The sequence below is a fragment of the Triturus cristatus genome, chromosome 4_2 (assembly GCF_964204655.1).
Source record: "Triturus cristatus chromosome 4_2, aTriCri1.1, whole genome shotgun sequence".
NCBI lineage: Eukaryota > Metazoa > Chordata > Amphibia > Caudata > Salamandridae > Triturus > Triturus cristatus.
The window spans coordinates 82,074,187-82,086,273 of NC_140586.1; the positions used below are offsets into that span (position 1 = coordinate 82,074,187).

General features: G+C 46.6%; 1 protein-coding gene across 5 annotated transcripts in view; it reads right to left on the bottom strand.

Moving 5' to 3' along the window:
• The window catches only part of GCDH (glutaryl-CoA dehydrogenase), a 220,253-nt gene that overhangs the window by 140,311 nt on the left and 67,855 nt on the right, over window positions 1-12,087 (bottom strand). For 3 of the 5 annotated variants that reach the window (XM_085600630.1, XM_085600631.1, XM_085600634.1), the window contains one exon: window positions 1,455-1,490. The exons of the other annotated variants lie outside the window; for them this stretch is intronic. In XM_085600630.1, the coding sequence (XP_085456756.1) occupies window positions 1,455-1,490 (36 nt within the window). The remainder of the gene's footprint in view (window positions 1-1,454; window positions 1,491-12,087) is intronic. 5 annotated transcript variants of the gene reach the window in all.

Genomic DNA, 12,087 nt, shown 5'->3' on the forward strand with positions numbered 1-12,087 from the left:
CACACTCCCCTGCAATGGATGAGCTGAAACAAAGCGAACAACCCCAGGGTTCTCCGTTGGTTTCTCTCCCTACAACCCTTCACCTTCACAGTGAAACACAGGAAAGGGGTAGATAACGGTAGTGCAGACTACCTGTCCAGGGTGTTCCCTCTCCCAGAGCGGGAGAATCCAGGGGAGGAGGTATGTCACGGGGCGGACCAGCCAGGGGACTATAGTGAACTGTTTTGGAGGAATGATCCTGCTACAAAACAACCTCTTCTTCTATCACAACAGGAAGGTTGGAAACCCCTCGCATGCCCACCCTCTGTACGACAGGGGAACTATCCCTTTAACAGAAGCACACCAACTGAAGACCCCGCCCCCTGTGCTGACGCGGAGTGGTGGAGGCCAATAAGATCGGACGAGACCAGGAAGAGTGTATGGTACACCGCCGGAGGACGCGAGACAAGCGAGAGCAGTGGAGAACGGGAGGAAGCAAAGGACGAGGAGCAGAGAGGAGACCAAAGCCCAGACGGTTTGGCAGCGACCATCGAAGATGCCGGCCAGGACACAGAGCGGTCACCTTAACCGGGAGATTTCCAAGACCACGTACGCCCCGCCGCGCTCCAGGAGGAGCGTGGCTATCCCAGGTATGTGGGAAGCATGCGGGCTGGGTAGGGAGGCGGGTGAGGTCCGACGAGTAAGAGACAGAGCCCCTTCATACCCCTTCACAGAAAACGTACACTTCCCTGCACTAGCACGTCCTTTTCATTTTTTGCCGTAGACGTGTCTCACTACGCGGTTTCCCTCACTACCCTCCCCGTTTCTTTGGGCACTTGAAATACAGTACACTCACCGAAATCCGTTCTTTCTTTCCACTGTGTCACGGGAGCGACCACCTGACCCGGGAGAAGTGAAGAGCCCCATCGTCTATCCGAAGACTTGGAGGAAGACCTTGCCTAAATTACATCTAACAGAAGGACTTGTTTCTCTATCACCCTGACTGTTGTTTGAACTCGGATTTTAGAAAGAAGACGTTTCCAATTTAAATAAAGCCTAATTAGTATAAACAGATCGGCGGTCCTGCCCATTCCTTTGAACCCACTACACTAGGCAATCAAGCAGATGACAAAAATGTAGTAGTAGGGAACAACATGTTTCAAGTTTGTAAAAAATGTATGTCCCCTTTCCTTAGAGATTACCTTCCACATTGTATGTTAAATTATTCTATATTAAGAAGAACGCAGGTGAGAAGTGTCATTGCTACACCACTAAACACATCTGTTTGAAGCAATTAACGTTAACGGTTCTGTTTTAAGAGACACGGCTCAAGGTGATCAACTCAATCCCCACCTCCCTTGAGGTCTAAGCAACCAGCATCACAGTTACACACAAATGTGGCCATTAAAATATGGCTGAATATATGCTATTTATCAACTTCTTAAACAAAGACAATGAAAACAGAAGATCCATACCTTTAGTGGCTTTTGCAGGAGTTATAGATGGGGCCTCTGTATAAAAGAACACACCATGTTTTTAGTTAATTCTTTAATGACAAAGTCTATTAAGTGTAAAAAATTGAGACGTATTCATTCCACCTGTCTGATATTCAATTATATAGGTTTATAGGTTTTCTTTAAATTAGTTTTGCAGTAGAAAACATCCATTTCCATAACAAATCTGAATGCTGTAAACTCACCATCCCCAACTTGTTATCAAGTGTTGTGCTCTCAGAATGAATGCACAAGCTTCAATGATTCCTGGCAAAAACTCGTAATTTAAGTTACAGTCAGATAGGTGCCACTTTAACTTCAGCTTTGTCAGCCAATGAGAGAGATTTCTAAAGGGGCATCATGATCACATAAACACTATTGATGGTATCAGTTCCTAAAGAAGGAATACAGCAATCTTATTAGCTGTTGTCGGTGTAAGGTGTCTCCGAATAAACTGATCAGGGTACCCACTGGTTTTTTTTAATTGTCACCCACTATCACCTCCGGACCCACACACCAACATGCACAAATACGGCAACTCCTAGAAGATCTCCGCCAGAGAGCACTCAAGTAGGGCCCGTGAGAGACTGCAGCGCCACCCTCACGAGGAGCATTGCCCAAAGATGATGCTAGACACTCGCAAGGGTGCGTGAGGGCACAACGATTTACATATAGGAGTACCTTCTCTCCTCTCTGCACACTCAAACCTACTTTGGAGACACCTTACACCGACAACAGCTAATAAGATTGCTGTATTCCTTCTTTTCCCTTGTTTAGGAACTGACACCATCAATAGTGTTTATGCATTACCTTTAGGAGCATTGGTTAAGGACCTTTTTCTAACAGCTCCTTGTCCCCCCCTCTCAGATTTTGGCATCATGATCACAGACATTCAGCAAACTAGCAATCTATATTGTGAAGCAGGGGCATCAACAGTAGGTCTAGGAGTGCTCAGTCTGTGGAAGACCATCAGGATGTCCACATCATGTTAAGTTATGTTGAGAGTTTTTGCAACAAGATAAATGTTTTATAAAACCAGATATATTTACATAAACCCAGGGCCAGTACTTCTATATTGCAATGTAAGACTGCAGCTATACCACTATTCGTAGTGCAGTAGCAAATTATTAAAAATGACCTGAACATGGCCTATATTTTCCTATTGGACTGAAAATCCTCCCTTTGCTCATGCATACAAGAAACCTAAGTGGAAAACACTTACATAGAGAGTGATTATCTGAAAGTCTGCTATGGATCCGATGGCTTACCCCCATTCTTAGATTGTCTATGCCATATGGTTGGCCCACTTTGATAATTGCACAGCTTAGCCTAAAAACATAGACTGCACTCTGAGTTGTTACCAATGGTCAAATTAACTAAAAAAAACAGTATCTCTTTTTTTTTGCTAAGTTAGAGTATCACTTCAAATAGACACCACTGCTGCAATTGGCAACCTGACTTGTCAGGTCATGTAATATGGTTATCGAACGCTGCCTCAAGACTGCATAGACATCCATCCACTAGGGTGACATCTGGTGAGTAGAAAAGAGTTTCAATTGTAGACAAAGTCAGGCCGGTAGACTTTTAAAACGAGATGCATCTGCAGCGGAGTGTTTAGAAACTTCCTCCATAATCTCTCTTCAGGCCTTTGTAACTAATAATTTATTATTATTTTTTTTTTAATCAAAAAATATTTCCTCCAATCAGGATTGCAGAGAGATACCATACAGTACTCTCATGGCTTAAGTACCACCTATTTTCGAACTATCCATTAAGCTTAATTACAGCATCTTACCTTGAAAGCTACCCTTATTGTGGTGATCACTTCAGCATGTAGTGTTAGCAAAATGCAAACATTTTTGCTCTCAAAAACCATATACGGTTTTTCATGAGAAAAGAACGGTTATGAGAACTCATCCAGGCTTCCTTCCCAAGTGAATTTCAGACTTGAATGTTAATCTGTTTATTCTCTAATTAACTTTACATCATAAAAGGTTCCTAAGCCGCGGCGCGGTTAGAGTCGGGCCGCCCTGGAGCCCGCATTGCGATGGGCGAGAGAGGTGGTCCTTCCCGTCCGCTGCATCACTGTAGTTGCGCCCACGGATGCGACAGCCCTGAATGCTGTACACCCTTGAGGCCTCGCCGCCATGTCGGGCTGCGGCACTCCCGCCCTGTGTCCTGCGTGGTCTGGGGGGTTCTGAGGAGCCCTGCCTGCGACTCTGGTGTAGGCCTGCAGGACTGTGACCCCAACGGGGGAGACCTGAACTAGACTCACGTGGATCGGTGTGGCCTGGTCATCAGCCGATCGAGGGCCGAGGAAGAGGTGTACCGTTCCCCCCAGCTCCCTCTTTGCAGCATCACACACTGCGATGGGCATCCCTTGTGGAAGATGAAACCTGGGCCTCTGAACCTTCCCAAAGCTATCCTGTGATAACCTACAACTGTTTTCTTCTTGATCCACTTGCTGGGGCAGTGAAGGCATGAGGATGTGTGACGGTTCCCGCTAGGGGGGCAGTGAGGGTGCCCGGCTCACAGAAGCGGTTGGACTAGGTCTCAGTGCAGCTTGTGGGTGCAGTACCCTCTCCCAGCTGCTGTCCCCGGCCACTCTGTTGGACTATTAGGCCGGAGATATCAACCCGCGTAAAAGTGGGGTACTGGAGGATGCTTGGATTCGCACCTGTAAGACATTCTCCTTAACACTCATATAGAATGGCCAAAAATAAACTGCCCAGCCCAAACTCAAAGCAAATTACGATGGATAAATATACTGGCACTGTGGCTCTGTCACCTGCTCAGGGCGACTAGGCAGCAATTATGCCCGACAATGCTGCACTGCTTGCAGCGATCACACATTCCCGAGAAATGCTTGAGGCCAAGATCGGTGCTGTGGGCTTGGATGTTATGCTGCTCCGGCAGGATCTTAGAAACGTGGTGCAACGCATTACTGAGTCGGAGTCTCGGATCTCAACAGTGGAAGACACGGTGAATACTCTACAAACAAAAGTAGCTACCCTGGAGACACTCACGAAGGGCCTAGCAACGTGCATAGAAGATGCAGAGGGACGTGCTCGCAGGAACAACCTCCATTTTGTGCGATTCCCCAAGGGTTGCGAAGGTAGTAGTGCGGAGGACTTCCTCACCAAATGGCTCACAGACTGGCTTCCACCCAATACATTGTCTCCATGCTTTAAAATTGAACGTGCACACCAGGTGCTATTGCAGAAACCACCACCTGGTGCCCGCCCCAAGCCAATTATAGCTAGACTCCTCAATTATAAGGATAGAGATGCTATGCTACAACAGGCCAGGCTAAAGGTAACCCTCACTCACACCTCCCATCACATTATGATTTTCCTGGATTACACTAAACTGGTGCAGCAGCGCCGACAGTCCTTTGTGGAGGCCAAGGCCCGCCTCTGAGGCCTAAAGATCCAGTACTCCCTGTTGTATCCGGCCTGATTGAGGGTATCCTACCAATCACGGACACACCTTTTTTAAATACTGGAGGAGGTGTTTCACTGGACGGATGAAGTTGTGAAGCTTAAGCCCCATACTCAGACTCCTCATCTGAGGGGCTCAGTCGTGAATTCCCCAGGACCATGGATAAGCAACGCCGCCGATCGCGTTCCAAGAAAAGATCCAAACCCCGCAGCAAATCCAGAAGGCGCATTGACAGATGACCAGCAGGAGCCAGCAGCACCCTAACTGCTATCCCGCAAAGATTTGCATAGATACTTACCAATCTAGACGGCAAAAACACTGGGGCTATTGCTGTACATATATTCCCTCATTGTTTGGACGCTTTCATGTGCAAGGGACGTTCATCGGGGATCCATTGGCTGAGTGCTGATTCTACCCCCGTTGGGAGTGGGATACTCATCATGCCGCAATAGGTACTTCAATGTTCATGAGGTATTGTGAAGGGAGGGAGGGCTGGGGGGTTATTGGGAGTTCTTGTTTGTTTTTATTGCCACCACCATTTACTACATACATAGTTTGAGGGCTGGGTGGTTATTGGGAGTTCTTGTTTGTTTTTAGTGCCACCACCATTTACTACATACATAGTTCCAGGTAGACCAGGTCACCCATGTATCTGTACCTATCCATATATCATACATGCCATCAACCATGACAGATTCCGGTCATTAGCTGGAATGTCCGCGGCCCTCTCGATAAGATCAAATGTGGGGCCATACTACGACAAAATAAACGTTACAAGGCGGAAGTACTGCTTTTACAAGAAACTCATCTAATGGGTACTAAGACACCATGCTTGGCACAATTCAGATATGCCCAAACCTTCCTCTCTGGGTTCAGTAGAGGCTCCCGCTGTGTAGCGATCCTTATCCACCACAGCGTTCCATATGTTCACAATAAGACATGGTCTGATCTCCAGGGCAGATACATCGTAGATTCTGGTGTCCTGTATGGTGAACCCTTCATCCTTTGCTGTGTCTACGCCCCTCCCCCCCTTGCCTGGACCCTTGTGGAGCGCTTGGACGGGGATCCCACCTGGCCTGACGATAGCCGGGGGAGACTAGAATGATGTACTATGCTCTATAGGAGACAGATGGTGCAGCTCGGGGCGACTGATTGATATGCGAGAGTCGAGACTGCTGTAATTGACTCTGGAGATGGGTTGACACCTGGAGGATGCTACACCCTGCAGAACACAAATACACATTTTTCAGGAGTGCAGGAGTCCTTCTCCCGCCTGGATTACATATTTATATCTGCACCCCACACCCACAGAATATTGTATGCTGAAATCCTGCCCAGGGGCCTATCCGATCATTCTCCCGTGTCGCTACAGCTGAGTCTTGACCCCCGGCGCTCCCTGTTTCGCTGGCGGCTTTCGCCATGGCTGTTGCAGGATGAGCAGTATAGGCTGCACATGCACACGGCCATCACAGATTATCTTTCCTACAATGCGGGTTCAGACGAATCCCCCGCAACCCTATGGGAGGCTATGAAACCTACACTCAGGGGGGTGGATATTGCTTTCTGCGCTTCAGGACGTGAACAACCCCGTGAGAAGCTGTTACACACTGAGGCCCGTTGGTTGACTTAGAGCGCAGAAGCAGGGAGGAAGATGGGAGCGCGGCACGCCGACAACTGCTTAGTACTCAACAAACACATGCCAGTGAATTGCTGGATGAAGCTAAAATGTATTGGCTCGCTACTCGTAGTCGGATTCATCAATGGGGCGATAAGTCTAGCGCCCTACTCCATACCCTCTGTCAACAGATTCCATGCCCACAGACTGTTCCAGGTATACGTGGCCCAGACGGGGGGATACTCACAGACCCATCGCAAACTGCGGCAAGCTTTGGCAAATAATTCACAGATCTTTATGCCCCCCGGGATACTCTACCGGCAAATGTTGTCCATCGGTTACTCGCGGACCTGCCTCTGCAGACCTTGTCTAACTCGGTGCGCAAGGCCCTCGACGATCCACTGACAGTCGAGGAGATACAAAATGTCTGGATAGATATGCAATCGGGTAAAGCACCCGGCCAACAGCTTCCCATGCGAGTTCCACAAAAAGTACCAATCTCAAGTGATAGCTCCATATCTGGGTGCCCTCAATGCCGCAGTAGACAGAGGTTGCCTCCCACATGACGGGAGACACACAGAGATAGCCGTTTTCTTAAAGCTGGGCCGACCACCTGAACTTCACTCCTCATACCGCCCAATCTCCCTTCTCAATGTCGAGGCCAAACTCCTAGCTAAGGTAATTGCCAACTGTCTCATCTCGTATACTACAGAGTTGATCCATCCTGACCAGGTCGGCTTCAAGCCAGTCGTGCCACATGGCATAATATTTGCTGTATGCATAATGCCATCGTGGCCATGGACCGCCTGGATGGACCGGCAGCACTTATCCTTGCGGACACTGACAAAGCTTTCGACTCACTCAGCTGGACCGACCTCTTTGCATTGCTGACTCGCCTGAACATTGGCCCTCGCCTCCTTACATTTATTCATCTTTTATATACCAACATTACTGCCTTAGTCCGGGTGACCGATTCCATCTCACAAACTTTTTCTGTCGGGCGGGGAACCCGACAGGGGTGCCCCTTGTCCCCCTACCTCTTCGCACTAGCCATGGAGCAGCTGGCACCTTGGGTAAGGATTGATGCTCAGGTCCGTGGCATCGAGTGGTCACGAGAGGTTTCAGACCGCATAGCGCTCTGTGCTTTTCTTTGACATGCAGCCCAACAGAACTGGCCCACGACTGCTAAGGATAATGCAAAACTTTGGCGAGACCTCCAGCTTCTATATATGAATAAGGGTAAATCCTTCCTCTGGCCCTTGCGTGGGGGGGGGGGGGGGGCAACTGGCCGGATGGACACAGGAGGTGACGGTGGTCCCTGATGGGTTTAAATATCTTGGGGTGTTTCTGTCAGCTTCCCAGTCCACTTCATGGGACAGAAATCTAGCCCCACTATGGACAGAGACTAGGGAACAGGTACGCTCATGGTCGCACTTACCATTATCTCTGTTTGGTAGATCTGCCGTATTTAAGATGGTCTCTTTACCCCGTCTTTTGTATCAGCTTCAGACCCACCCATACCGGATACTGCCCACCTGGTTCCGACAAATGAATGCAATACTTACCCGCTTTCTCTGGGGGTGGTGGCTTTAAGGACCTGCTTCCAGTCTAAGTATTGCGGGGGTATGGCGACCCCTGATATCCAGGCACACCATGCCGCCTCACATCTCCTTATTCTTAACAACTGGTGGTAAGGAGACCGACGAGACCAAGCATACACGGTTGAAAATTGGCTGATGGACACCATGCCACTACATATGATCCTATACTCTGGCCCAACACTTAGAATGTAACCGCCTGCGACCAGGACAGTGTTTCTGACTTGGAGGCGGGCGCTGTGTGGTATGGGATGGTAGGGTAGATTGACAAAGGAAACTACCCTATGGCATACCGGCCTATTGCCACAGTGGTCACTGCTGTCCGTGTCCTGGGGTTGGGAGGCCATTAGGATCAACAGGGTTGGGGTGCTCTTGCATGGTCGGAACTTAAAGTCCTTCCAGGAACTCCAAACAGAATATGCCATGCCCCGTTCGCAATTTTATAGGTACCTCCAATTCCGACATGCCTTCTACCCCTACATAGCCCATCAAGAAGACATACCTGACTTTAAACCCATTGAGGCCAATGTCTTTATGGGGGAATTGGGCGACCATAAGATAACTAAGATATACCGCACGCTTGTGAACAATGGCCCCACTACACTGAATAAAACACGAGACGCGTGGCAGCTGGATTTGGGCCCCATGGATGATGACGATTGGGTGGAGGCGTTGGAGTCCCCACGCAGTCTGGCTATTGTGGCACATTTCAGACTTATTCAGTTTAAATACCTCCATTGGGTCTTCTTCACTAGACATAGGCTCTGGTGGGCTTCCCCCCACTGTCTACGATGTGGGGCTGCAGTGGGCACTTTCATACACACGGTGTGGCAGTGCACAGAGCTGTTGAGGTTTTGGCGGGGGGTGATCACATGCCTTTCGGAAGTACTGGGATGAGATTTTCCGCTTTCGCCCACCTGGTCATTCTGCATATTACAGAGGAATAGGGGGCAGTAGGTAAAAGCACCACTTGTTGTTCTTTGGCCTAAACCTAGCTAAGCGCGATATTGCCAGGGCTTGGAAGGATGTGTCCCCACCATCGGTTGTAGTATGGAAGAAGGGCCTAGATTTCTCTATGGGTCTGGAGATACCTGTTTACAAGGCGAGGGAGTGCCCTCAGAAACATCTCAAAATATGGAGGAGGTGGGCAGATTATCGGGGGCTTTATCTGGAGCCTGTCCCTCCAGTTTCTGGTATCGGGGAGCTGCCAGGATGACAAGCTTGTGGGGCAGCCTGGACTATGATTATGTTTCTTTTCAAATTGGGTGGCTGGGGCTACATGTTTCAGACTCTATATTTTGGACATGGCACTACTCTTTGTTATCAAGTTTTTCGTTCAGATACCCCTCATTTCTAAAGTGTGTTATCTCAATATTGAAAATGTTGATATCAGCATTACTGTCAATTATTGTGTATTATCGGTAATCCTGGCTGTACCAGGACTGTCTCGGCTGTCAACAATAAAATTATGTGGTGGAAAAAAAGGTTCTTAATATGATGGATATCAGAAAAGTGTTAAGATTTTAACTTAACCCATAAACTGGTCTCATATTATGTGATCCTGGGCAAATATTTTTATTCACTGAGGTCAATTTCTTCTTTATCACATATGAAAGCACCTTAAAATATGTGAGTTCAGCATGTCTGCTGTGCAAAAAAACACTTTTGTTTGATTTAATTTATTAAACTTTTGCTCCATATGTAATACAAATCTAGCCACATATAGGATACACTTGACCGCTGACTTCCCTCTTAGTTCATTAACTGCATTGTCATCAGGGCGGGGGGGGGGGCAGGAATGTTTCTAAAATCATGTTTAAAAACTATCACATACTTGAAGCATGAAGTGGTGGCACACTTATTTGCAATCAGTAGATTTTTCAGTGAAATGGCCACAACATTTCCCACTGACAGCTGGTTTTACTGATAAAATGATATAGTGTATAAAGTTTGTAAATTGAGTTTCTGCAGAAATGTGTCATTTGCACATCACCAAGCAAAGTGTTCAGATTTGTTTTGCTCCTATTTAAATCTTTGTTTGCATTACACTTCTGAATTACAAAAAAATGTTCCTTCGTAATGCCTGATATATTTTGAAATTCTTGTACTATTCTTTTGCAAGCTGTTTAAATGTTGTCTGTTAGGAAAAAAAACTGACATCTTACAGCCTTTTGTTTCACAATGATTGTCCGACAGCTCACTTGATAAAAACCTCTAATTGTAATAAGAGAAAGAGAAGTAAACACCATTTTCCAGGATAAGACAAGAAACAAATTAGGAAAAAGACAAAATTACATTTGACTCTGTCCTTGAACAGACAGCAAATGTGTCAAAATAAAAACAAGATTTAAAGGCATCTTTATTGCTCATTCACTTTCTGAATGAACAGAACAATAGTTTCTTCTAACTTAAGTTCACTCCCCAAACCCGACCAGTAGATGCTAAAAATAGCTCGCCCTGATAAAATCTGACTCACCACAGCGAGTGGGTGAGTAGATTTTCAGAAACCTGCAGATTACAAAAAGCAGTGCATTTTATCAAAAATAAGGAATAGGCACAAATGAGTATTAACTTAATGAAATAGACTCCATAGCACCGCCTGTCCTACCGCTGTATCTGATCAAGACTGGCTGTTCAAGAAGTAGTGCTTCTTAAATGTGTGCATAAATCCCCATGTTGTAGGTTTATTTATGTATGTAAGTGGCACCAGCAAAGAAAGCCATAGTGGCAGCCATGACTCTCATCAAGTGAGTTTCCACCTTTTGTAATTGAAGGTGACCATCCTTGGAATGACAGAAAGTGATGCAGGAAAAAATCCAGTGTGAGATGACCTGTTTTTAAATAGGAGCACTGTTAGTCTTGTTGCAAAATGATTCAGAAAGTTGGTCCAACTTACAAACTGTTGCAAAATTTTACAACAAGTAGCTGGACTTATGGAGTTGAATGGTTTCATCTATGTAGAATTTTAAACATTGTTTAATGTCTAAAGTATGCAGTGCACTTTCCTCTATCGTCGAAGGTTGAGCGAAAAATGTTGGCAAATTAATCTTTTCTTTTTGTTAGAATTTCGAAGGAACTTTTGGAATGAAACACAGATTGGTGGGTAAGGTAACCTTGTCTTTAGAGAATGTCTGCAGAGGTTATTTCAGCTGTAAAGCAGTCTTCCATGAAAGCATCTGACTTGAAGATTTGTATAGCGCTTCGAAAAAACTTCTCATTAGAGGACCCTATTCAGTGCTCTGCTCCCAGGAATTGTTTGATTAGTGCAAGGAAAAGTCTGACTAACCTCTTCATATATCTCTTTACTATTCTTGAAGTAAAGACAGCCTGTTTCGATAATATTAGTAAGATACTGGATAAGGCTGCCAAATTAACTACTATTAAATTGTAAAAAGAAAAAATCCTCATTAAGTTAGTTGGAGTAGAAATGGCAAGGAAACCACTGTACTCTTGTGGAGTGGACTCAATTTGTGTGTGTCTGCCCAGATGCAGAATCTTTTCCACTTCAGTGAATGTGTTTTATTCATAGAATCATTCCTTGCAGCTAGCAATATATTAAGTCATTATGGAGGTATATTCAATCAATCAATCATAGCATTTGTAAAGAGCACTACTTACCTGTGAGGGTCTCAAGGCGCTGGAGGGTGGGGAAAGCTGCTACTGCTCGAAAAGCAATGACTTGAGGAGTCTTCTGAAGGTCAGCAGGTCTTGGGTCTGCCGTAGGTGGATGGGGAGGGTGTTCCAGATCTTGGCGGCGAGGTGGGAGAACGATCTGCCACCGGAGGTCACTCTTCGGATGCAGAGGACTGTGGCGAGGGCGAAGTTGGCGGAGCAGAGCTGGCGTGTGGGGGTGTAGAAGCTGAGTCGTCTGTTGAGGTATGCTGGTCCGGTGTTGTGGAGTGCCTTGTGTGCATGGGTGAGGAGCTTGAAGGTTATCCTCTTGTTGACGGGGAGCCAGTGC